Here is a 23543-nt window from a genome sequence, read left to right as displayed (position 1 = left end):
AAATCTGCCGGGAGCAGCCGGAGAATCTAATTTCAGGTCACAGAGAACCGAAGAACCAGCGAGCAGAATCTCCAAGGCAACAGCCCTCGACGAGGAGGGTGATGTTTTCAGAATGCCAGGCTCCGGCATTGCCCCTGCGGGGAATGGGGTGTCCAGCGGGGAGTGGGGTGTCCAGCACCACCAGCCACCGGCAGACCGAGACCCCCAGAAGCCAATTCTTCCGGAAATGGGCCACTTTGGCGCTGCCCTGGTGCTTGGCCGGCCCTGGCCCACCCTGGCTGCTTGCTGCAAGGCCTGGGCTGGGAGCCAGCAGGGGACTGGTTAATCTGTTGGCTTTCTGCTGGTTGGCACGACACATGGCACCCAGGGGACCCTCACAAAGTGTTGCATGCGTGGACGTGGCATTGCCACTTAGGCCTGGCTCGGCTGCTAATAACTCTGCTTCTCCGCACCTCGCTTTTTCTCCGGCCTTAGACCCTTCCTGCAAGCCGACGTTTCGCTCTGAACTCAGTTTGTAAACGTTCACTGCACAGAATGACGCTTAGAAAACTGCCTCCTCCGTTGTGCCTACAGGGTGACATTTTAAGGCTAAAAAAAAGTACTAATTTTCATATTGACATTCAGCTAGTTGAAGTAGATTGTGTAGAGGCTCCCCCCTCCCGTCTCTAGGGCTCCCCAAAGCACCTCCAATGGGGGAAATGGGAATTGCGAATCGTTTTATTTTTTCAGAATCACCCTTTTTTTTTTCTTTTTGAGACAGAGTCTCGCTCTGTCACCCGGGCTGGAGTGCCGTGGCGTCAGCCTCGCTCACAGCAGCCTCAGACTCCTGGGCTTGAGCGATCCTCCTGCCTCAGCCTCCCGAGTTGCTGGGACTACAGGCATGCGCCACCACGCCCAGCTAATTTTTTCTATATATTTTCAGTTGTTAAGCTAATTTCTTTCTGTTTTTAGTAGAGACAGGGTTTCCCTCTTGCTCAGGCTGGTCTCGAACTCCTGACCTCTATCGATCCTCCCGCCTCGGCCTCCCAGAGTGCTGGGATGACAGGCGTGAGCCACCATGCCCGGCTAATTTTTTCTATATATTTTTAGTTGTCCAGTTAATTTCTTTCTATATATTTTTTTTAGTAGAGACGGGGTCTCGCTCTTGCTCAGGCTGGTCTCAAACTCCTGAGATCGAGCGATCCTCCCGCCTTGGCCTCCCAGAGTGCTGGGGTGACAGATGTGAGCCACGACGCCCGGCCATGAATCGCCCTTTTATGAAGGTTCTTCCTGGTCACTTCCGAGTAGCTCCGTGTTATGTCCTTTTGCTTGCACAGGTGTCACTGTTAGGTGCCCAGGCTTTGCATTCGAGTGTCGGCCTCAGCACTTAGGCTCTCGGGTGCTCTTAGCTGAGTTGTTGAACCTTCCCTGACTCCACTTGCTTCGTGTGTAAAATGTCAAAAGCACCTTCTGCTCGGGGAATGCGCTCAGCCCTGAGCTTGGCATGGGACGTGTGCTCTAGGAATAGTAGGTCACAGGTGTTTTTGTCATCGTTGTAAGCAGGCACCCTTGTCATCGGTCTCTCTTGGGTTTCAGTTCCTTTGTTGCCCTCTTCCGGAGTGCAGAGAAAGGACATCCAGGTCTGCCCCGAGGCTAAGAGAGCCCCGGATTCCCTAATTTCTCACCCCAGATTAAACCTTCTGTGCAGCAGAGCCCCGAGGGTGGGCGTAGGACCCTGCGCCTGTGCAGATCGGTTCCTGGATCAGGGACGATTCCTTCCTCTTCCCGGTGAGCCAGGCTTAGGGCCTCGCTGCCGTCTCTCCTCTCTTCTGTTAAGGACTTTTGCTTCTTGCAAACCGCGTCTTTACTTTGCCATGCCAACTGCTCACAATTTCTCACGAGTCCTTGCGGACTCTTCCCAAGCCGACATCTACAAGCACACGCTTTTCCTTTTTTATAGTACAAACGAGATCACGTGGTCTGTGCCGTCCCGTAAATTGCTTTTTTTTCCCCCCTTGCCTGTGCATTCAGGCAGACGCCTGGCCTTAAATGATTTCATGTCCTTGCTGTGTTTCTTTTGAGACAGAGTCTTGCTCTGTCCCCCGGGCTAGAGTGCCGTGGCGTCAGCCTCGCTCACGGCAGCCTCAGCCTCCTGGGCTCCAGCGATCCTCCTGCCTCGGCCTCCCGAGTAGCTGGGACTACAGGCATGCGCCACCACGCCCAGCTAATTTTTTCTATATATTTTTAGTTGTTCGGCTAATTTATTTCTATTTTTAGTAGAAACGGGGTCTCGCTCTTGCTCAGGCTGGTCTCAAACTCTTGACCTCGAGCGATCCTCCCGCCTCGGCCTCCCCGACTGCTGGGATGACAGGCGTGAGCCACCGCGCCCGGCCTGTTGTCATCATGATTGATCAGCTCATATATTTTTATGTCCCCAGTATGTGCCTGGTATGGATTATAATTAATATTTGTATAGTGCTTTGCAGTGGCGCTTCATAGCGGATATCGGTTGTTTATTTTGTGCCAACTGGTTCCTGGAGACGGCTTCATGTAGTCCTCACGACAGCCCTGTAGTCTGTACCATTAATTACTTCTGGCTCACGCCTGTCACCCCAGCACTCTGGGAGGCCGAGGAGGGAGGATCGCTCGAGGTCAGGAGTTCGAGACCAGCCTGAGCAAGAGCGAGACCCCGTCTCTACTGAAAACAGAAAGAAATTGGCCAAACAACTAAAAATATATAGAAAAAAAAAAATTAGCCAGACGTGGTGGCGCATGCCTGTAGTCCCAGCTACTCGGGAGGCTGAGGCAGGAGGATCGCTCGAGCCCAGGAGTCTGAGGCTGCTGTGAGCGAGGCTCACGCCACGGCACTCTAGCCCGGGTGACAGAGCCAGACTCTGTCTCAAAAAAACAAACAAAAAAAATTACTTGCCTCCCACAGATGAGGAACCTGACTTAAAGATTAGTCCCCTGCCCACGGTTACGGAGCTGGTGAACGGCTTCGCTGGGATGCAAACCTAGGCCGGTCTTACTGCCAAGGATGTAATTCCTGACCCGGGTTGCAGCCAGGCCGGCCTCAAAGGGGATCTCATTTTCATAGGTGAGGAAGGTGCCGATCAGAGAAGCTAAGGAACTGGGTCGGGGTTGCACAGCTGGAGGTGGGCAGAGCCCTGCGTCCCTGGCATTGCTGTGGGTGTGGCCGTCCCTCCGCGGACCACGCTGGGCCCTCCCTGGCCATCTGATGGCACAGTGGCCAGTGGTCCCCTGGCACCGAGCTCCCAGCCCCGTCTGGCTCTCGGGACCTCCATCCTGGTTCCCTTGATATGGGGAGCACCTCCCAGATGGTGTTTATCCTCGCTTGACTCCTGCGTGTGTCTGTATGTTTGTTGATTACAAATCGTGCTTGCTGTATTTGGTGGCAACATTAAAAAAAATATGACAAATGTCTCCCTGCCAGCGAGAATCTTGCCAGTGTTTTCCTTAACCCCCGAGGCACCAAGCCGTGCGATTCCCGTCCATGCCACCTGGGCTGGGACTAGAAAATCAGAGCCTCCGCTCACCTGTGCGGACCCCCCACTGTGCCTTCCACCCGCCCTCGGGTGAGGTTTGAACTTCTTACCTCGCTCTGCCGGGGCCTTGCACCGTCTTTGCTTTGCCCGCCCCTCGGTCCTCGTCATCTGGTCCCCTTGTTTTCATTCACTGTCCTCTTGCCACGCCGGCCTTCCGTGGGGCCCCGGCGTTTGCCACACTCAGTCCCTCTCAAGAGACTTCTCCGCTCTGCTGGGACCAGATCTCAAGATGGTACTTGTGTTTGGGGCCCCTTGTCCAACGGCGTGATCTTGATGTGACTGTCGTCTCCAAGCAGCCTCCCGAGCACGTGTGGCTTCCAGCACTCCCTGCTGTGGCCCCTGTGTGCTCCCTTCACTTTAATTTAATTTTTTTTGAGACAGAGTCTCGCTCTGTCACCCGGGCTAGAGTGCCGTGGCGTCAGCCTCGCTCACAGCAACCTCCAACTCCTGGGCTCAAGCCATCCTCCTGCCTCAGCCTCCCGAGTAGCTGGGACTACAGGCATGCGCCACCATGCCCTGCTCATTTTTTCTATACATATTTTATTTGGCCAGGTCATTTCTTTCTATTTTTAGTAGAGATGGGGTCTCGCTCTTGCTCAGGCTGGTCTCGACCTCCTGCCCTCGAGCGATCCTCCCTCCTCGGCCTCCCAGAGTGCCGGGGTGACAGGCGTGAGCCCCCGCGCCCGGCTCATTTTTTTCTGTATATATTTTTAGCTGTCCTGATTGATCGTTTCTTTCTATTTTTAGTAGAGACGGGGTCTCACTCTTGCTCAGGCTGGTCTCGAACTCCTGACCTCGAGCGATCCTCCCGCCTCAGCCTCCCAGAGTGCTGGGATGACAGGCGTGAGCCACCGTGCCCGGCCAAAACGAGCTCTTATTAGCTAGTTCCAGCCACTGTTAGGATGCCCAGTGTTCCTAAAATTCAGCCTGTGTTCCCCCTTGAGTACCTGTCTGGAGAAATATTCCACTTTGCCTCGGCTGTTGTCTTCTACCCAGCCGGGCATCCTGGTCCAGTAAGAACTGGGGCTTGGGCTGAGCTTTGGAGGTTACTCTTCAGCCTCCGATGTGTTGACTCATTAAGCGTGTCAGTTGCTGCAGAAAAGGGAACAAACTGGCAAAGTTGTGAAGGCTCTTTCCCTTTTTTTATAATCTGAGATTTTTTTTTTTTTTAACACCTACAAGCAAACTAATTTGCTACTTCCTCAAAATAGTTTCTCTTCTCTTAGTTTTCCCTTTTCTGGCATTCTCATGCAAGTTCTCCCACTAACGTGTGATCAAAACTCCCGTTTCTTCCTTAACTCTGCGCTCTCGTTCGCTTCTTATGACCAAGGCGGACTCCAGAAGCTTCTCATGCTACGCCATTGTCCCTGGCCTCTGCCACCCCATCTCCAAGGACACGATCCCCACCGCAGTGTTGGCCGTACACATTGCCCGTTCGGCTTCTGGAAACATCGCTCCTTCTGTTATTTCCTTGCTCAGAAACTCAGCATCAGCCGGGCGCGGTGGCTCACGCCTGTCACCCCAGCACTCTGGGAGGCCGAGGCGGGAGGATCGCTCGAGGTCAGGAGTTCGAGACCAGCCTGAGCAAGAGCGAGACCCCGTCTCTACTAAAAATACAAAGAAATTAGCTGGACAGCTAAAAATATATAGAAAAAATGAGCCGGGCGTGGTGGCGCATGCCTGTAGTCCCAGCTACTCGGGGAGGCCGAGGCAGGAGGATCGCTTGAGCCCAGGAGTCTGAGGCTGCTGTGAGCGAGGCTGACGCCACGGCACTCTAGCCCAGGCGACAGAGCCAGACTCTGTCTCAAAAAGAAAGAAAGAAAGAAACTCAGCATGTCCTCACAATTGTTTGCACCCCTCTGCCTGACTTCAAAGGTTCTGTCTGTACTGGCTTCATCCAAGCCCATCCTCACAATCCATCCATTCCTTCCAGAATGAATTCATGGCGGCGGGCATGCCCGGTCTCTTACTGTCTGTGCCTCTGTCCTGCATGTACAGCATCCCCCGGGCCCTGTCCCTTGCCGTGTTACATTCCTGCCTCTCTCCACCAACACACTGTGTCTTCTAAATCCTGCTCCTGCCTCCAGGAAGCCATACGGGCTTACCTTCTTGGCTTCCAGCCACACAGATGTGTCTCTTTGCTATTTCTGAGTGACATCCTGTCTGAGCTCTCTCTCCTCTTTTTTTTTTTTTTTGGGAGACAGAGTCTCCCTCTGTCGCCCGGGCTGGAGTGCCGTGGCGTCAGCCTCGCTCATAGCAACCTCCAACTTCTGGACTCAAGCGATCCTCCTGCCTCAGCCTCCTGAGTAGCTGGGACTACAGGCATGCACCACCACGCCCGGCTAATTTTTTCTATATATATATTTTAGTTATCTATATAATTTCTTTCTGTTTTTAGTAGAGACGGGGTCTCGCTCTTGCTCAGGCTGGTCTCGAACTCCTGACCTCGAGCGATCCTCCCACCCCGGCCTCCCAGAGTGCTGGGATTGCAGGCGTGAGCCACCGCGCCCGGCCTTAAAGTCATTTTTAATGTCTTCCCCTCAGCTGTGCTTTACGACGCGTTGCACATCTTAAGCACTTAATAAATATTTGCTCAAGTGAATTGTTAATGGGTTTTAGCCTGGATGTGTCCCCAGCTTGCTATTTCATCTCAGTAAACGGAGACGTGTTTTAGGGCACCCTTAGGGCCACTTTGCTTCCTCTAAAGTGAATGGACGTCTTGGTTATCCAGTGTTCGTTAGGAGAAGGAAGGGGAGAGGGTCAAGCAGTGTTTCGATTATCTACCTGCGTGTAGCTCGGGTGGCATGCAGACATGAGGACAGGTGGCCCTGGCCCTCAAGGTATCTGCACACCGTTGGGACAGGCAGGCAGGAGAGGCACATACGTCCTATCACGGGGATTTAACGGAAGAGGACAAAGGACACAGGCACAACCTTCGAGACCCTGCAAGTTCAGTTCCAGACGGTTGCAATGTAGTGAATATGAAAATAAAGCGAGTCACAAGAATGTTTTGCTGTCCCAGTGTATATAAGCTACGTTTGCATTATAGTGTGGTCTGTTAAGTATGCAATAGCGTTGCCTAAAAAAACAGTGTGCATACGTTAATTGAAAATACTTTATTGCTAAAAAAATGCCAAAATGTCCAGCCTTCAGTGAGTCTTAATGTTTTTGCTAGGGAAGGGTCTTTTTTTTTTTTCTTGAGACAGAGCCTGGCTCTGTCACCCGGGATAGAGTGTCGTGGCGTCAGCCTCCCTCACAGCAACCTCAGCCTCCCGGGCTCAAGCGATCCTCCTGCCTCAGCCTCCCGAGGAGCTGGGACTACAGGCTGCGCCACCACGCCCGGCTCATTTTTTCTATATATATTTTTAGCTGTCCAGCTAATTTCTTTCTATTTTTAGTAGAGATGGGGTCTCGCTCTTGCTCAGGCTGGTCTCGAACTCCTGACCTCGAGCGATCCTCCTACCTCGGCCTCCCAGAGTGCTGGGGTGACAGGCGTGAGCCACCACGCCCGGCCTCTCGCATTGGATTTAAAGCGAGTGACTTTTCTCTTCCCTTGAACATTGAGAGGCCATCGTAGGGTTATAACTTGGCCTGATTCTAACATGATTGTGTCTCCGGGAATAGGGACACCCGAGGAGAGGGGGCACGGCTGGTGGGTGCAGCAGTCGGAGCACACGCGACATTTATCTTTATCAATCAAGGTCGCCGTCTTGCATGGGTACGGCTCGTGGCAGCCCCAAAACAATCACAGCAGTAACATTAAAGATCACGGCTCCCCGGTCGCCATGACAGATATAATAATAATGAAACAGCTGGAAATAGTGTGACAATCACAGGGAGACACATGACTCAGAGACATGAAATGAGCAAGTGGTTTTGGGAAAATGGCACCGACAGGCTCACGCGGCACAGGGTTGCCACAAACTTTCAATGTGCAAAAAAACATAGTATCTGCAAAGGGCAATAAAGTGAATTGAGCCTGTACTTCACCTGGATGCCACCAGGGAAGGTCCCCTGGACAATGGGACAATGGGACACCCTTAAAGGAAGGGCGCGATTTGGACACGTGCAGATGGAGCAGCGTGGGAGGGAGGGGGCCGGTGCTGGCTCGGACAGAAAAGCACCTGTGAATTCAGAGGAGGTGACAACAGTGACAAGTCAAGTTCCAGGGAGTCCAGGGTGCATGTGAGGCAGTGGTGAGGCCTGAAGCTGACATGCTGTGCCAGGCTCACAATTCCAAGTGGGGTGGGTTTTAATCTGCCAGGCACTGGGCCACCGTGAGAGCTTTTTTTTTTTTTTGGTTGAGACAGAGTCTCACTCTGTCACCCGGGCTGGAGTGCCGTGGCGTCAGCCTCGCTCACAGCAGCCTCAGACTCCTGGGCTCCAGCGATCCTCCTGCCTCAGCCTCCCGAGTAGCTGGGACTACAGGCATGCGCCACCATGCCCGGCTCATTTTTTCTATATATTTTTAGTTGTCCGTATAATTTCTTTCTATTTTTAGTAGAGACGGGGTCTCGCTCTCGCTGAGGCTGGTCTCGAACTCCTGACCTCGAGCGATCCTCCCGCCTCGGCCTCCCAGAGTGCTGGGGTGACAGGCGTGAGCCACCGCGCCCGGCCCCGTGAGAGGTTTTTGAGAAGAATTTTATTTTTTGCAGTCGATCTGGGGGAAGCAGGATGTTTGGTCAATCTGGCGCGTGAAGGAAGGGGAACCTTAATTTTCAGTGGTTTCTGTGGCTTGACTTTTTCTTGTCCCTCTTTTCCCCTTTTTCGATTCTCCCCACAGCTGTCGGAAAACGTGGTCAACCGCATGAGGGATCCCAGGCAGCCTTCCGAAGCGCGGCGACCCTCCCCTGCCCCGGCTGCTCCTCCTCCTTTGTCATGTGACTCTCGAGAAGGCTCCTTGAAGGGTCCTCAGCAAGGTATGGTGGCCTGCAGCAATTCTGTGGCTCGTGGGAGCAGAAGGGGAAAGAATGACAGAGAGTGTGGTCATCGGACTGTGGTCATCGCACGCCATCTGGCTGCTGCTGTCACTCACAGTCCTTTCTTTTTTCTTTCTGAGACAGAGTCTGGCTCTGTCACCCGGGCTAGAGTGCCGTGGCGTCAGCCTCGCTCCCAGCAGCCTCAACCTCCTGGGCTCCAGCGATCCTCCTGCCTCAGCCTCCCGAGGAGCTGGGACTACAGGCATGCGCCACCACGCCCGGCTCATTTTTTCTATATATATTTTTAGCTGTCCAGCTCATTTCTTTCTATTTTTAGTAGAGACGGGGTCTCGCTACATTGCCCAGTCTGGTCTCGAACTCCTGACCTTGAGCGATCCTCCCGCCTCGGCCTCCCTGAGTGCTGGGATGACAGGCGTGAGCCACCGCATCCGGCCTAAGTTGATTTTTAAAGAAAATGGGTCGGCCAGCGGGGCCATTGCCACCGCAGAGCGTAGACCCTGTGCCGCAGCGTGGAACCGTTCACAGGATTATTCATCTCAGGCACAGCCACGTGTTAGAGTTTTCTGCTAATCGTCCTTGTTAGGTGGTGAGAGTTTGGAAGGTGGTGGCTTTATCCTGCCCACTTAGTGTTCGCTGACGGCCACCCACGGGCCAGGTGGGACAGGGACGCAGGGACAGGGAGACAGGCAGCCTGTCTCATGCTACGCCCAGCTCCAGGGAAGGAGCCAGGCGTTGACCTTGGTGTTTTGTGGTGTCGTGTCCGGATGCAGCACAAGGATCCTGCCCGAGGTGCAGGGAAGCACAGAGCAGGGAGTGACTCTCGGATTTAGGGAGGGGCTCGCTGGATTTTTGCAAGACAGAATGGCGGTGGACGGTCATCGCAGGTGGGTGACCATTGCAGCCGAGGCCCCGTCTGGGGACAGAGAAGCAGTTTCCCGTCTCTGCAACACAAAACACAGCGGAAGCGGATCTGGGTTCAGGAGCCGGGCCCTGGAGACATCCCCATAGTGGCCAGAGAGCTTGGGCTTCATCTTCAAGGCTGCAGGTGCCACCTGGGTGTGCTGATCCCTCTGCCCCTGTTGTCACCTGCCTTGGCATTTCCCGCACGCAGCCGAACAGATTCGCATCCGGATTCGGACCCACGCTGAGATCGTCCTGAACATCCACCAAGGCAGGGGCTAAGAGAGATGGCTGGAAATCCCACACGATGCCGTCGTCCTTTACCAAAAGGGGTTACTTTGTCCCCACATTCTCTAGGGCTGGCTGGTGGGAACGGCTTACGAGGGGTCTAACCGGACCCAGTGTCCAGGGTAGCACGTGACAATAAACCGGACTCACCAATGAGAGGGAGGGAGTGATGATTAAACGGAAATTGCCAATGTCTGTTACACATCAGTTTCAGCGCTTGGGCGATGAAAGAAGCATTTGCTTCAGTTGTTGTAGGTCTCAGCAGTTTGAAAAGGAACAGCAGTGATCGTTTTGTCGTTCGGTTTTAGGCCTAACAAAATATTTCGCCGTTTACATGCCGGGGTGTGAGTTTTTGAGTTTCTGAATGTCCGAGAGTCAGCGTAAATGCAATGAAGTTGGCTAATGTTAGGATTTTTGTTTTACTTTTAAAACCGGTTTTTGGGCCGGGCGCGGTGGCTCAGGCCTGTCACCCCAGCACTCTGGGAGGCCGAGGCGGGAGGATCGCTCGAGGTCAGGAGGTCGAGACCAGCCTGAGCAAGAGCGAGACCCCGTCTCTACTAAAAACAGAAAGAAATGACCTGGACAACTAAAAATATATATAGAAAAAATGAGCCAGGCGTGGTGGCGCATGCCTGTAGTCCCAGCTACTCGGGAGGCTGAGGCAGGAGGATCGCTGGAGCCCAGGAGTCTGAGGCTGCTGTGAGCGAGGCTGAGGCCACGGCACTCTAGCCTGGGCGACAGAGCCAGACTCTGTCTGAAAAAAAAAAAAAAAGGAGGTGACCTAGATTCCAAGTAATCGTCAAGCGAGTGGGGACATGGTTGGAACACGGCACTCAGTTGGCTCTGCCCGCTGCCCGCCCGGCACTGTAAGTGCCCTGCTGCAGAGAGACCCCTTTGGGACTAGCAGAGGCTTGGGGTCATCAGGTTCCATCAGAGCTGTGTTCCTCGTCTGCCCGCGAGGACGTGTCTGTCCCACTGTGGGGCACAGGCTTCCTTGGGAGCCGGTTCATCCTGGCGAGTGGGTTCCTGAGCCCCTTTTCCGAGTGACCATCGTGCATTAGTTGACCCTGGGGTGTCACTGACAGACCCTTTTTCCTCCTTCCTTCGCAGAATCCAAAGTGCCCCAGTTGGACAGCAGCGGTGGCCAGCGCTTCGTCTCAGGGGCAAAGGAGGATCTCAAGAGGTGAGCCCGAGAGCCCGCTGACTCCCGGCCCCGTGCTCTGCCGAGAAGCCTCCCTCCTCACCGGGCAGCCCTCCCCTTGCCTGCAGCCTCCGAGCCTTTGTCTCGCAGTTTTTTTCTCGTTTGCTTTGAAGGGCAGCCCTACGGTATAGATGATACCAGTCCTAGTGTAAAGATGACAAACAAAATGCCAAAAGGGACACGAGGGAGTCGATTGCTCATGTTCTTAAAAATCCGTTTTAAGAAACTAGGACTGGCCGGGCGCGGTGGCTCACGCCTGTCACCCCAGCACTCTGGGAGGCCGAGGCGGGAGGATCGCTCGAGGTCGGGAGTTCGAGACCAGCCTGAGCAAGAGCGAGACCCCGTCTCTACTAAAATAGAAAGAAATGATTTGGACGACTAAAATATATATAGAAAAATGAGCCGGGCGTGGTGGCGCATGCCTGCAGTCCCAGCTACTCGGGAGGCTGAGGCAGGAGGATCGCTTGAGCCCAGGAGTCTGAGGTTGCTGTGAGCGAGGCTGATGCCACGGCACTCTAGCCCGGGTGACAGAGCCAGACTCTGTTTAAAAAAAAAAAAAGTTAAATGTTCAATGCGAAGAATTGCTATTATCGAAAATCCCCAAGCTCTTGAGTGGAGGAGTGGCTCCCACGGGATTGATCCCCTGCCCTGCGAGTCTGTCCTTGGGCACGTGGCTGCCTGACTCCTCCTCCCCTGGTGGCCAGGGCCCCTTCTGTTCCCAATCCCTGTTGTCCTGGCTGGGTGTCCTGGTGTCCCCTTGCCTTGGAGGCTGTCTCTGACGCCTGACCTCAGGGGTGAAAGGGCGGGACACTGTCCTTCCCTGGCTGGCCGGTGGCTGACCCACAAATCAAACCTCAGTCCCGCCCGGTGGCCGTAGCAAACAGGCAAACCTCGTCTGGGCTGCCTGCCGCCACTCAGACCCTCTGTTTCTTTCTCCCCTTCTCTCTCTCCCTCCCAGGTACAAACAGGACCACGCCGCCGTCCAGGATGAGCCGTTCCCGGTGGCGAAGAGGGACAGAGAGCCTGCCACCAAGCACCCCGAGGTGTCCCTGCCGCACGGGGAGGGCAGCTTTGAGCCCGAGAAGCAGAAGTTCGCCTGGCAGGTGAGGCAGAGGCCGCACTTGGGACGTGGGGCATGTCTGTCACAAGGCCTGGTGGCTCAGGCTGCCACATCGGGTGGCTTAGCTTTGCCCCTGTGTCAGGGGGTATCTTTGTGGGAGCCAGGAATTGGCTTCTCCCAGCCTCGCTTGTTTAACTGACGTGCTTTGCTGCCTTCGGCGTGAATTTGCAGTCTCTCTGGGGCACAGGATTATACAGGAAGGGACAGGATCACTGGACGGTGTCACTCAGCTCTGCAACTCTACAGTCCTCAGTGGTGCATGTGCCAGGAGGGGGCGAGGGGACAGGACAGGGGGGTTTGGGGGTCACAGAATATAAGGGGTGCAGGGCGTCATGCTGTGTAATTGATAGGAGGCTGTCTGTCAGGACTCTCCGTGCCTAAGTGCGGCATTTATTTTGCAATATGAGAAGTCCAGAAGCGCCCCCGCCTCCCCCCGCCGCCCACCGGGGTTGACTAATTGAGCGGCTCGGTGGGATCCTCGGTCCCTGGTGCTTCTCTTCCTTCCTCAGTACCCTGGTGTGTCCTCAGGCCAGCTGTCCCCGCGGTTAAATGATGGCTGCTGCTTGCTGTCCCACGGGTCTCAGGCGGGCTCTCGGCACAAGGAGAGAGACCGTGTCCACCCTCGTGTCTCTGTGAGCAAGGACGACTTGCCCGGAAGCTGCCGGCGGAATTCCTCTTAGGGGTCCTCGTGGCTGAGCCCGTTCTCAGCCGGGGGGATCGGGAGGGTCCCCTGATTGCAGCTGGGGCTCTTTTTTTTTTTTTTTTTTTTTGAGACAGTCTCGCTCTGTCACCCGGGCTAGAGTGCCGTGGCGTCAGCCTCGCTCACAGCAGCCTCAACCTCCTGGGCTCCAGCGATCCTCCTGCCTCGGCCTCCCAAGTCGCTGGGACTATAGGCATGCGCCACCACGCCCGGCTCATTTTTTCTATATTTTTTTAGCTGTCCATATAATTTCTTTCTATTTTTAGTAGAGACGGGGGTCTTGCTCTTGCTCAGGCTGGTCTCGAACTCCTGACCTCGAGCGATCCTCCCGCCTCGGCCTCCCCGAGTGCTGGGGTGACAGGCGTGAGCCACCACCGTGCCCGGCTGGTTTATACTCCTTGGAGGTGGCTTTGAACGCGAACAGCCACATTCGGCGGTCACCGCAAACAGAGGAGAGGGGACGGCGGTGCCGGGCACTGTCATATCGGTTGACAGGACACAGGGCAGTCGGCTCGATGCTGAGCAGAGGCTACAGCCGTCACATCTAAAGAACGGGGCTGTCTTTGGCCTGGTGTGCTTGGCAAGTTCTTTAGCAGAGAAATTGCAAAAGTGCATTTTGGAGGATTTGAATAAGAAGAGAAAGAACCTAAACGAAACGTGGAGATGTTTCTTTCCGTAGCTGAGGTTACCGCCTGCAAGGGTGGGAACAGGGACTTGGTTGGTAGCCCACTGGGCACAGCATGCAATGGCCTGGTGGCCTGGGAGGTGTTGGCTTCGTCACCCGTCCTCCTAGCTGCCGGGGACAGATTGGGCCCCGAGCTAGACCCGGCGTGGTCCCTGGCAGAGTGGGCCGGCTGCCTTCCCCGACCCGGTGTCCCCAAGCCTCACATCTGTGAGCCCGGAGCCTTGCCCGGGGCCTGTCCCTTCGAGCGGGCTGAGTGTAATGGAACATTCAATGTGCTCTTCCACCCTGTTTGCCTCGGACTCCTTCCAATAGTGATTCATTTTAATCCCCTTCCGCATGAGGGAATGATTCTGCTCGTGACTGGGAACAGTTGATACAACTAATGACAAGGAAAGGTAATAATTTTCATAACCTCCTTCGGATGACAGAAGTGTTAGCATTTCCCACCTAGAGCAGCACCGATTAACTGTTTTGTGTGTGTGTGTGTGCGTTATTTATTTTTTTTTTTTGAGACAGAGTCTCGCTCTGTCGCCCGGGCTAGAGTGCCGTGGCCTCAGCCTCGCTCACAGCATCCTCAGCCTCCTGGGCTCAAGCGATCCTCCTGCCTCAGCCTCCCGAGTAGCTGGGACGACAGGCACGTGCCACCACGCCCGGCTCATTTTTTCTATATGTTTTTAGTTGCCCAGATCATTTCTTTCTATTTTTAGTAGAGACGGGGTCTCACTCTTGCTCAGGCTGGTCTCGAACTCCTGACCTCAAGCGATCCTCCCGCCTCGGCCTCCCAGAGTGCGCCCTCCTCTTATTTACGCTGACTCTGTGCGCCCTCCCTCTCTGTTCCCTGCTGATCGCACGCCCTTCCCGTCCCTAACACGCACAGCCCTCTGTGGCTTCCCTGCCCCGGGGGTCCCTGTCCCCTCTCTCTCTGCACCCCCTGTCCCCCGGGCAGCAATGCAGGGGGCCGTCCAGCGCACCCGGGGCAGGATCGGCCCCCGCAGCCTCCGTTCCTGGGGCTCCCGTGCCTCAGACAATGTGGAACACGGGGCCATTCTCTAGCTGGCGGCTGGGACACGGTGTCGGCGCCTTATCTGCTCAGTGACACTCGCCAGACATGAATAGGGACACGTCGCCGCGGCGCACGGCTGGCATCTCAAGCAGGCACGTGGACCGGAGTGTTCCGCGGCCCATTGTGCCCCCAGCCTCTTCCGAAGAGGTTTCCGATGAGACGGGACAAAGGCTGTTAGGAACTCCAGGCAGCCGGGCATGTGGCCGCTTTGCTTTTCTTTTGTTTTCTTTTCTTTTCTTTTCTTCTTTCTTGTTTTTCTTCCCCTCCTTGATTCTTTATTAGCGCGTCCTCAATCTTCGCTCTACAGGATGGGCTTTGCCGCTTCTGGATTTTTTATTTAATCCACCGCTGCCTTGCAGCGCCCTGCTGGCCTTGGGGACAGGTGTACGGGGGCCGTGTGGCCGCCTGGGTGACAGGGGAGCCCCAGGGTTCTGCCCCTGGTCCCCGTTTTGTGGCTGTGCCTAAGCCCATCGGGACGACTGGCTGCCTCTCTTCTTAGAAGCCACCTCGAGCTTCTAGAACTGGTTTTATCTTCCCCCTTCCCCTCCTCTCTCTTTCCTTCCTCGAGAGCCCCGCGGGCGATTCCTCAGTTTCCCCGACGGGTGTCCGAAGCCCAGGAGGAAAACGGTTCGCTCCGAAGATCTGGGTCTCCGTGTGGTCCAGGGTGGCCGGGTGTGTGTGTCACCGCAGGTGAGCCTGCAGGTGTCGCAAGACAAACCTGTGCTTCGAATCACACCTGCTGCTCGCTGTGCGGGCTGGCCCCACACGCCTCAGTTTCCCCAGCTGGGAAGGCAGGTCATGATGCAATTCGTGGGGTGAGTGTGGGCTCTAAGTGACATGCAGTTTAGTCTCTAGGAAAATGTCTCGACTGCAGTAGGCTCTCTCTCTCTTTTTTTTTTTAATGTCTTTTTTTTTGAGACAGAGTCTGGCTCTGTCGCCCGGGCTAGAGTGCCGTGGCGTCAGCCTCGCTCACAGCAGCCTCAACCTCCTGGGCTCCAGCGATCCTCCTGCCTCAGCCTCCCGAGTAGCTGGGACGACAGGCACGCGCCACCACGCCCGGCTCATTTTTTTTTTTTCTATATATTTTTAGTTGTCTGGCTAAATTTCTTTTTATTTTTAGTAGACACGGGGTCTCGCTCTTGCTCAGGCTGGTCTCGAACTCCTGGCCTCGAGCGATCCTCCCTCCTCGGCCTCCCAGCGTGCTGGGGTGACAGGCGTGAGTCCCCGCGCCCGGCCTGCCGTGGACTCTCAGCGGAAACACCTAAGCACTTTCTCAGATCGAAAGCCGAAAAGCCATCCCGGCCACCGGCTCCCAGACCGCGTTCCTCCGTCTCCTCCCTCGCGTGGCTGGTCTTGAACCTTGTGCCAGTCGGCGTTTCCCTGCTGATGGCGCACGTCCCTGCGGAAACTGTGTCCTTCCTCGCTCCCGTCCGCCTCTGCCGTGTTCGGCGGGGCTCGTGCCCGCTCAGGCCATCCTGCCTGGTGGCCCCGTGCGTCTCCCCGCTCTCGGGGTCTCTGCCGACGGCCGGATTGTTCTGCCCTCGTGCCCGCTTTGCCCACGCCAGCCTCGAGGGGGCGGTCAGCTGCTTTCTCTGCGCCTGGGCTTGGGACAGTCCTGCAGAGATGGCTTTTGTGCACGTTTGTGCTCTGCAAACTCCCCGGTGTTGCATTAACTGCTGCTGCTTGGCCTTCGTCTCCCTGTGTCCCCACGACTCCCGCTGTGACGTCCCTGCTGTGCCCGTCCGTGCCCTCCCCATGCACACCTGCAAGCTCTGCCCTCTCTCTCCCCTTTGCCTCCAGCTCAGAGGAATAAGTTTCCCTTAAAGGTGATTTGTCTGCTGTCACCCTGCACCCAGTGTCCTTCCCGCCCCTCTGAGCCTGCTCCGTTGTGTCCCCGCTCTCTGGGCTCCTGTCCCCCTGTGTGAAAGCAGCGTCCCTTCCCCGAGCAGCTCCTCCGGTGGCTTCCTGGCTCTCCCCACTCCTGTGTCCCCGAGTCTCTGGGCCTCAGTCGGAAAGTGACAATCTTGCCTCTCAAACTCATTGTAATTCGGCGTTCGCTCGCGTCACAGTGTGGCTGGATGTCACACACCCCCGTGACCGTCTTTCCAACAGATCGGATGACTTTTGCCACGTTCGCTCCGTGGGGTGGCTGACACCGAGGGGCTGCTCTTCCTCAAAGCTGTCACTTCTGGTGGCCCGTGTGCTTCGGCCGTCCCACCCTGACGTCTGCGTGCTCCTTGTGCCCCTTCGGCCCACGTCTCTACCCCGGGGGGCTCTGTCGCCTGGGCCGTGTCCAGCTTCCAGCAGTGACGCTGGAGCCGGTGGTCTAGGGGGGGAGACACAGCCACTAAACAAGTCACCGTGTGTTGAGTTGCCACCTGGAGTGAGTGTGAGGCGGGGACAGAACAACGTCTGTGCATGGAGGGAGGAACAGCGGAGCCCGGACGTGGATCGAGGCCACCAGAGAGGTCTCCGGGGAGCGGAAGTTTGGGCCCTGGCCCGTGGGGACAGCGGGAAGGGGCCAGGCGAGGGCACAACCATTCGGTTATTTTAAGGGCGAGGCCACAGGTGGGACACACCATTCCTGGACGTGGCTTGTTGGCCACATGGCAGCCCCGTGGCCACTCCATGTCCCGCAGGGGGTCTGGGACAGGAAGCCCACCGGGGTGCGCAGCCCGGACCCCGTACGTATCAGTGGAGGAGGACAGAATGGCGGTTGGGGGACCATTGGAGACCGGCCTCTGTCGTCTGCTGCCCCCTCATTCCCCTCAGCAGCTGCCGTGTCTGCCGTGGCCCGACGTCTGTCCAGCCTTCTGTTCCCTGGCGGGGTGGCGGGGTGTGCCTGTCATGCTGCCTTTGGGGACCCCAAACCGAGGTTGTCCAGTACAAAACCTGTCTTCTCCCCAAACCTGGGCTCGACTCGTTTGCAGAATGTTTTGCTGCAGACCCAATGCTCACCCAGTGCATCAGTTCTCCGTGTGACTGTTGTCCCAGAGACTGTCACCATCCTATGTCTGGGTCACCGTGACCTCTCTGCAGGGTTCCTTTGGGGCTTCCCGTTCCTCTCCCTGCCTCCATTCCTGCCTGTCCACTCTAAGCCGCCCACCCTCCCCTGAACCGCTGAGAAAGCTTTCCTGGGCTCCTACCACATGTTTTTCTTTTTTTTTGAGACAGTCTCACTCTGTCGCCCGGGCTAGAGTGCCGTGGCGTCAGTCTCGCTCACAGCAACCTCAGCCTCCTGGGCTCCAGCGATCCTCCTGCCTCGGCCTCCCGAGTAGCTGGGACGACAGGCATGCGCCACCACGCCCGGCTCATTTTTCTTATTTTTTGTAGAGATGGGGTCTTGCTATATTGCCCAGGCTGGTCTGGAACTCTTGGCTTTAAGAGATCCTCCTGCCTCAGCCTCCCAAGTCGCTGGGACGACAGGCATGTGCCACCACGCCCGGCTCATTTTTCCTATTTTTAGTTGTTTGGCTAATTTGTTTCTATTTTTAGTAGAGACAGGGTCTCGCTCTTGCTCAGGGTGGCCTCAAACTGCTGACCTTGAGCGATCCTCCCACCTCGGCCTCCCAGAGTGCTGGGGTGACAGGCGTGAGCCGCCGCGCCCGCCCTGCCTTTCTCTTCCTGGTGGTCAGCCGAGCTTAGGGCTTCCCCTGAGCCCTCGGACGTGTGTCCCTGTTGTCGTGAAGATGGTCTGTCAACACGCTGACCGTCCGTGGCAAACCACACGGCGCTTCCCTGGCCGTCTGTGCGAAGTTCAGACCTCACAGAGGGACAGAATTTTCCACCAGACGAGATGGAATCAGAGACACCTCCTCCAGGGCTGCGGACGCCCTCCGGGAAGTCGCGTTGGGGTGAGCGCTGAGACCCAGCTCCAAGCCAGCCTGGCTGCTGGTGCTGCCGTCCCTTTCTGGGGTCCGGCCCTGGTCGAGGGGGGTTCCCTCCGGACTTGAGTTTGCAGAGCGTGGACGCCGCCGGCACGTGCAGTTGTGCAGTTGTGCAGTCAGCTTCCTGAGCCTCCGTCCAAGCCTTCCCCGTACGGGAGCCGATCCGCCCGGCTTTCGTGCTAATTCCCTTTTGCAATGAGCACGAACCTCCCGGCATCCCGGTTAAAGCCGGCCCCTGAGCACGGGCCATCTGTCACCATAAACGGCAAGTTCTGCTGACAGGTGGGCAGGCGGCCTTCCCACGCTGACGAGGAATCTGCGAGATTCTTCCGGAGCCCTCGCAGCACAGTCGTGGGTGGGTCCTGCTTTTTGTTCCCTCTGCAAGAAAGCACAGCTGACGAGGACACCCTGTGCTCTGAGCTGACCCCGGCGTGACGCCCTTGACCTCCGGCGGCTCTGGAAGGATGGGACAGGGAGCAACGGGGGTGCACGGCGTCCTAACCTTTCTGGCTCTCTGGCTGTCCCTGAAGGGACCGGCCAGACTGGAAGGAAGGAATGTGTGTGTTTTTATCTTCAGCCCAGACCTTGCAGGGCCTCTGGGGGGTGGAGGGGCTGGTTTTGTCCCCTCCCAGCCACGGAACACAGTTGCTGTTTCTTTCTCGTAAGAATTTGCCCGCATGGGGGCCGGGCACGGTGGCTCACGCCTGTCACCCCAGCACTCTGGGAGGCCGAGGCGGGAGGATCGCTCGAGGTCAGGGGTTCGAGACCAGCCTGAGCAAGAGCGAGACCCCATCTCTACTAAAAATAGAAAGAAACGATCTGGACAACTAAAAATACATATAAAAAATTAGCCAGTGTGGTGGCGCATGCCTGTCGTCCCAGCTACTCCGGAGGCTGAGGCAGGAGGATCGCTTGAGCCCAGGAGTCTGAGGCTGCTGTGAGCGAGGCTGACGCCACGGCACTCTGGCCCGGGTGACAGAGTGAGACTCTGTGTCACAAAAAAAAAAAAAAAAAGAGAATTTGCCAGCATTGTCGTAACTTGATTCTTGTCTTTGTTCCCATCTAGTAGCAGAATTCTTCTCCTCTTCTGGGGTCTCTGCTCAGAGCAGACTCGGGTTTTTAGGGTGTCAGGGTGAGAGGTTTTTTTTTTTATTTATTTTTTATTTATTTATTTATTTATTTATTTTGAGACAGAGTCTGGCTCTGTCGCCCGGGCTAGAGTGCCGTGGCGTCAGCCTCGCTCACAGCAACCTCAGACTCCTGGGCTCAAGCGATCCTCCTGCCTCAGCCTCCCGAGTAGCTGGGACGACAGGCATGCGCCACCACGCCCGGCTCATTTTTTCTATATATTTTTAGCTGTCCAGATAATTTCTATTTTTAGTAGAGAGGGGATCTTGCTACATTGCCCAGGCTGGTCTCAAACTCCTGACCTCGAGCGATCCTTCTGCCTCGGCCTCCCAGAGTGCTGGGATGACAGGCAGGGTGAGAGTTTTAAATTCAGTTATTCTTCTGTTCTGCCGGTGGCTGGAATCGGGGGCAGTGACATGGTGGGGACTCAGAAGCCACATGGCCTGGGCCCTGGGTTCAAAGCCTGCTTCCTCGTGACGCTTCTTGCGGAAGTCACTTACATCTCTCTGCTGTCGCTTCTGTCGAATGGGGGTGGTGGCCGGGCCCTGTCCCTGGACCGGGGTGAGGACACTTGAGAGGACGTAGGAGAAAGTGCTCCCGGCGCGGGGCACGCAGCGGTGACTGTCACCTCCCATTGCCGTCACGACCGTCCGCAGTTGACTCTCCGTGCACAGCTCCCTCCCGTTTTCCAAGCGGGCTCCTCCAAGGCCTCAGCTCAGGGACACTTTCCCACCTCGGGGTAGAATTCGCTGATGTAACAGCCGTGTGCAAATCACAGGTTTGAGGCCAGAGCCTTGGGGGGAGAGCCCAGAGCCCAGGACCCGATGTCCGGGCGGGGACACGTCGGGGAGGGGTGCATTGCGATCGCCGTGCCTGCCCTCTGCGTGTCGCTCGCCTTGCCTTCCGGAAGCTGGGGAGGAAGGCCAGGCTCTCGGGACACCCGCTTTTCATTGTCACCGGTCGGTCCCCAGGGCACTGGTTTTTGCAGCCGTTACGGTCGGGAGAGAACCACAGGGAGCCCTGTGAATGAATGAAGTGTCACAGCCCTGGGCAGGACCCTGGGCGGAGCGGCCCCGCCTCTGGGTTCTGTCCCCAGCCTGCCCTGCACGTGGAGCAGAGCCCGCTAGGTGGCAGTCCCGGGCCACGCGCTGGCCGGGCAGGACCGGAGCGCCGGGAGAAGGCTGCAGGCAGGCAGGGTGGGGACAGAGGGGCCGTCCCCTCAATGTGCTCCTTTGAGGTCCCCTAAGTGGCAGCTTTGACGCTGATTGAATCTGGCTGGGAAGCCTCGAAGGCCATTTATCCCGGGTCTGATCTTGCACCTCCCTCCTCCTCCCCTTTTCGTGGGGGACCTAGATTTTTGGCCTTGCGTGACCTCCCTTTGTGTGGCTACCCCGGGGGACAGGTGCAGATTCCCAGGCTGGTGCTGTCCCCGTGGGTGGGGACCGGGCGCCCTGCTGTCCTGTCCTTCCAGTCCCTTTAGTGCCACCGGCTGGGGGAGGGGCTCCCTCCTTCTCTTGCCTCTCCCGGTGGCTTGGCTGGGGTCCAGAAAAATGCAGAGGAGGAGGAAGAGTCGGGATTAGATGAGGAATGACAAACATTCCAGTTCTGGGTCAGGACGGGCTGGGCTCGGGGCGTGCACCCCTGGACCCCAGGTTTCTGGGTTCCCAGCCCCGGCAAGGGACATGGCTTTTCCTTGCCAGATACCTGAGGTCAGCCGGGCGCGGTGGCTCACCCCTGTCACCCCAGCACTCTGGGAGGCCGAGGCGGGAGGATCGCTCGAGGTCCGGAGTTCGAGACCTGCCTGAGCCAGAGCCAGACCCCGTCTCTACTAAAAAATAGAAAGAAATTAGCCAAACAACTAAAAATAGGAAAAATGAGCCGGGCGTGGTGGCGCACGCCTGTCGTCCCAGCTCCTCGGGAGGCTGAGGCAGGAGGATCGCTTGAGCCCAGGAGTCTGAGGCTGCTGTGAGCGAGGCTGACGCCACGGCACTCTAGCCCAGGTGACAGAGTGGGACTCTGTCTCAAAAAAAAAAAAATACCTGACGTTGAGGCCCAATTGGGAGCCGAGTCTGGGGACTTCTCCCAGCAGGTGGCGGGGAGACGGGAGGGTCCCTTCCACAAACAAGTCCTTCTCCCGGCAGCCGGTGGCCCTTTTGCAAAACAAGCAGATTCTGAGTCTCTCGTGGGTGGAGGGACGGCCAGGATTTTGGCAGCCAGATAGATTTTTTTTGTGTGTGCAAAGCCCAGAGGAGGGACACAGAGAAATCAGCCAACGCAGCAGTGCCTTGAACTTCCCCGTGCTGAACGGCTCTGCTGGGTTGCAGGGACCTCGGGCTGAGGCATACCCGGACGTGGCCATCCTTGTTCATCTCTGCGACAAGCCCAGGGCCGTCCGGTCGCCCTCCTGGAAGAGGAGGAGGAGGAGGGGGAGGGGGAGGGGGGGGAGGAGGAGGAGGGGGAGGGGGAGGGGGGGAGGAGGAGGGGGAGGGGGAGGGGTGCTCGGGCCCTGGCAGGCTGGCGCAGATGGCTCCGGCGACATTCCGGGGAGCGTGCCGCAGCCCGCCTGCATGCCTGGCATAGCTCCGGCTCGCAGGGCATTGGCCGACGCCCGCCCCGGGGTGGAGTGCTGGGTAAACACTGGCCGGGCCCGTCTGGGGCAGGGACTTGAGCAGGGAGTTTGTCTCAGCCACTTCGGGCCCTCGTCTGCCAGATCGAGATCGGCAGGCTCCGGCCTCGCCTCCTCCTTCATCGTCATCCTCCTCCTCCCCACCTCTCTCTCTCCCTGTGGTCCAGAGCTTTGCCTCTTCGCGGTGGCGGGTGACAAGGGGGCCGGCGGGCTTTGCTCTTCCTGCTCCGGGGGCAGCAGCAGGCGTGTTGGTGGCAGTGGACATGCAAAGCCCCCGCGGGGGGCGTTGCCCCCGATAGATGCCCCAGGGTGGCTGGGGAAGCTCAGTCCCTGCAGGGCCCTGGGTAGGAAGGGGTCGCCAGCCTCGAGCCTTAGTTGGGAAGACGTTGTTTGGTTTTGCTTGTTGAGACAGAGTCTGGCTCTGTCGCCCGGGCTAGAGTGCCGTGGCCTCAGCCTCGCTCACAGCAACCTCAGCCTCCTGGGCTCAAGCGATCCTCCTGCCTCAGCCTCCCGAGTCGCTGGGACTACAGGCATGCGCCACCACGCCCGGCTCATTTTTTTTTTCTATATATTTTTAGCTGTCCATATAATTTCTTTCTATTTTTAGTAGAGATGGGGTCTTGCTACATTGCCCAGGCTGGTCTCGAACTCCTGACCTCGAGCGATCCTCCCGCCTCGGCCTCCCAGAGTGCTGGGGTGACAGGCGTGAGCCACCGCGCCCGGCCGGGAAGACGTTGTTTTCAAAGACGTGGGCAGATTCCAAGCAGAGGGCGGGGATCCCGCTGGAATTATCCACGTCCTTCCTTGGAGAGTCCACAGTGTCCCTGAGGTCCCTGTGACCCTGTCCTGTAATCTTCGGTCTGTCCCTAAAGCAGTCGTAGCAATCAGAGCTCCGGGTCTTGGCATCGCAGCCCGAACGAGCCCCGGGTGGCAGGAAAAAAAATCTGGAAAACGAATGTCATCTTTGTTCCTGGAAGTCGTGAGGTCTTGGTGCAGTGCCCCTGGGCCTCAGTTTCTCCATGTGTCACACAGGGACAGTGATGCGACCTCGCAGGGTGTCGTAAGGATGGAGTGTAAACGTCGTCAGAGCGCCCAGCTCTGTGCCGTGTGGGCTGCGGGTCCCCGGCGACCATCTGTCCCCTCTGGGACACGAGGCCAGGGTCTGGCTGGGGGCGGCACACGCTCTGCTGCAGCCCCTGAGCCACGTGTGCAGCCCCTCGGGGGTGGGCGGATGTCCCCGTGCACGTCTGTGCCGGGCCACCCCGCGGTACCCCTGGCGGCTCAGCTCTGTCTCAGGCGCTGGCAGTTGGCAGAGGAGGGAGCTGAGCATGTCCAGGGACATCCGCTCTGACGACTGCTCTCCAAAGCAGGTGGCCTCTAAAAACCCCGCAGCCACGGTGGAAATCCCGCGTTCTCACCCTAACTGGTTTTCAGGGCAGATCGGTTTTGCCCGCTGTGAC

General features: G+C 57.1%; 1 protein-coding gene across 3 annotated transcripts in view; it reads left to right on the top strand.

Annotated features, from left to right (window-relative positions):
* Nucleotides 1-23543, top strand: part of CHCHD6 (coiled-coil-helix-coiled-coil-helix domain containing 6) — a 70575-nt gene that overhangs the window by 2567 nt on the left and 44465 nt on the right. For all 3 annotated transcript variants that reach the window (XM_045534264.1, XM_045534263.1, XM_045534262.1), the window contains exons 2-4: nt 8329-8464; nt 10784-10856; nt 11833-11977. In XM_045534264.1, the coding sequence (XP_045390220.1) occupies nt 8329-8464; nt 10784-10856; nt 11833-11977 (354 nt within the window). The remainder of the gene's footprint in view (nt 1-8328; nt 8465-10783; nt 10857-11832; nt 11978-23543) is intronic.

This window comes from Lemur catta, chromosome 21 (genome assembly GCF_020740605.2).
Source record: "Lemur catta isolate mLemCat1 chromosome 21, mLemCat1.pri, whole genome shotgun sequence".
Classification (NCBI taxonomy): Eukaryota; Metazoa; Chordata; class Mammalia; order Primates; family Lemuridae; genus Lemur; species Lemur catta.
The sequence above is the reverse complement of the archived record's forward strand: the minus strand, read 5'-3'. Positions and strand labels throughout refer to the sequence as shown.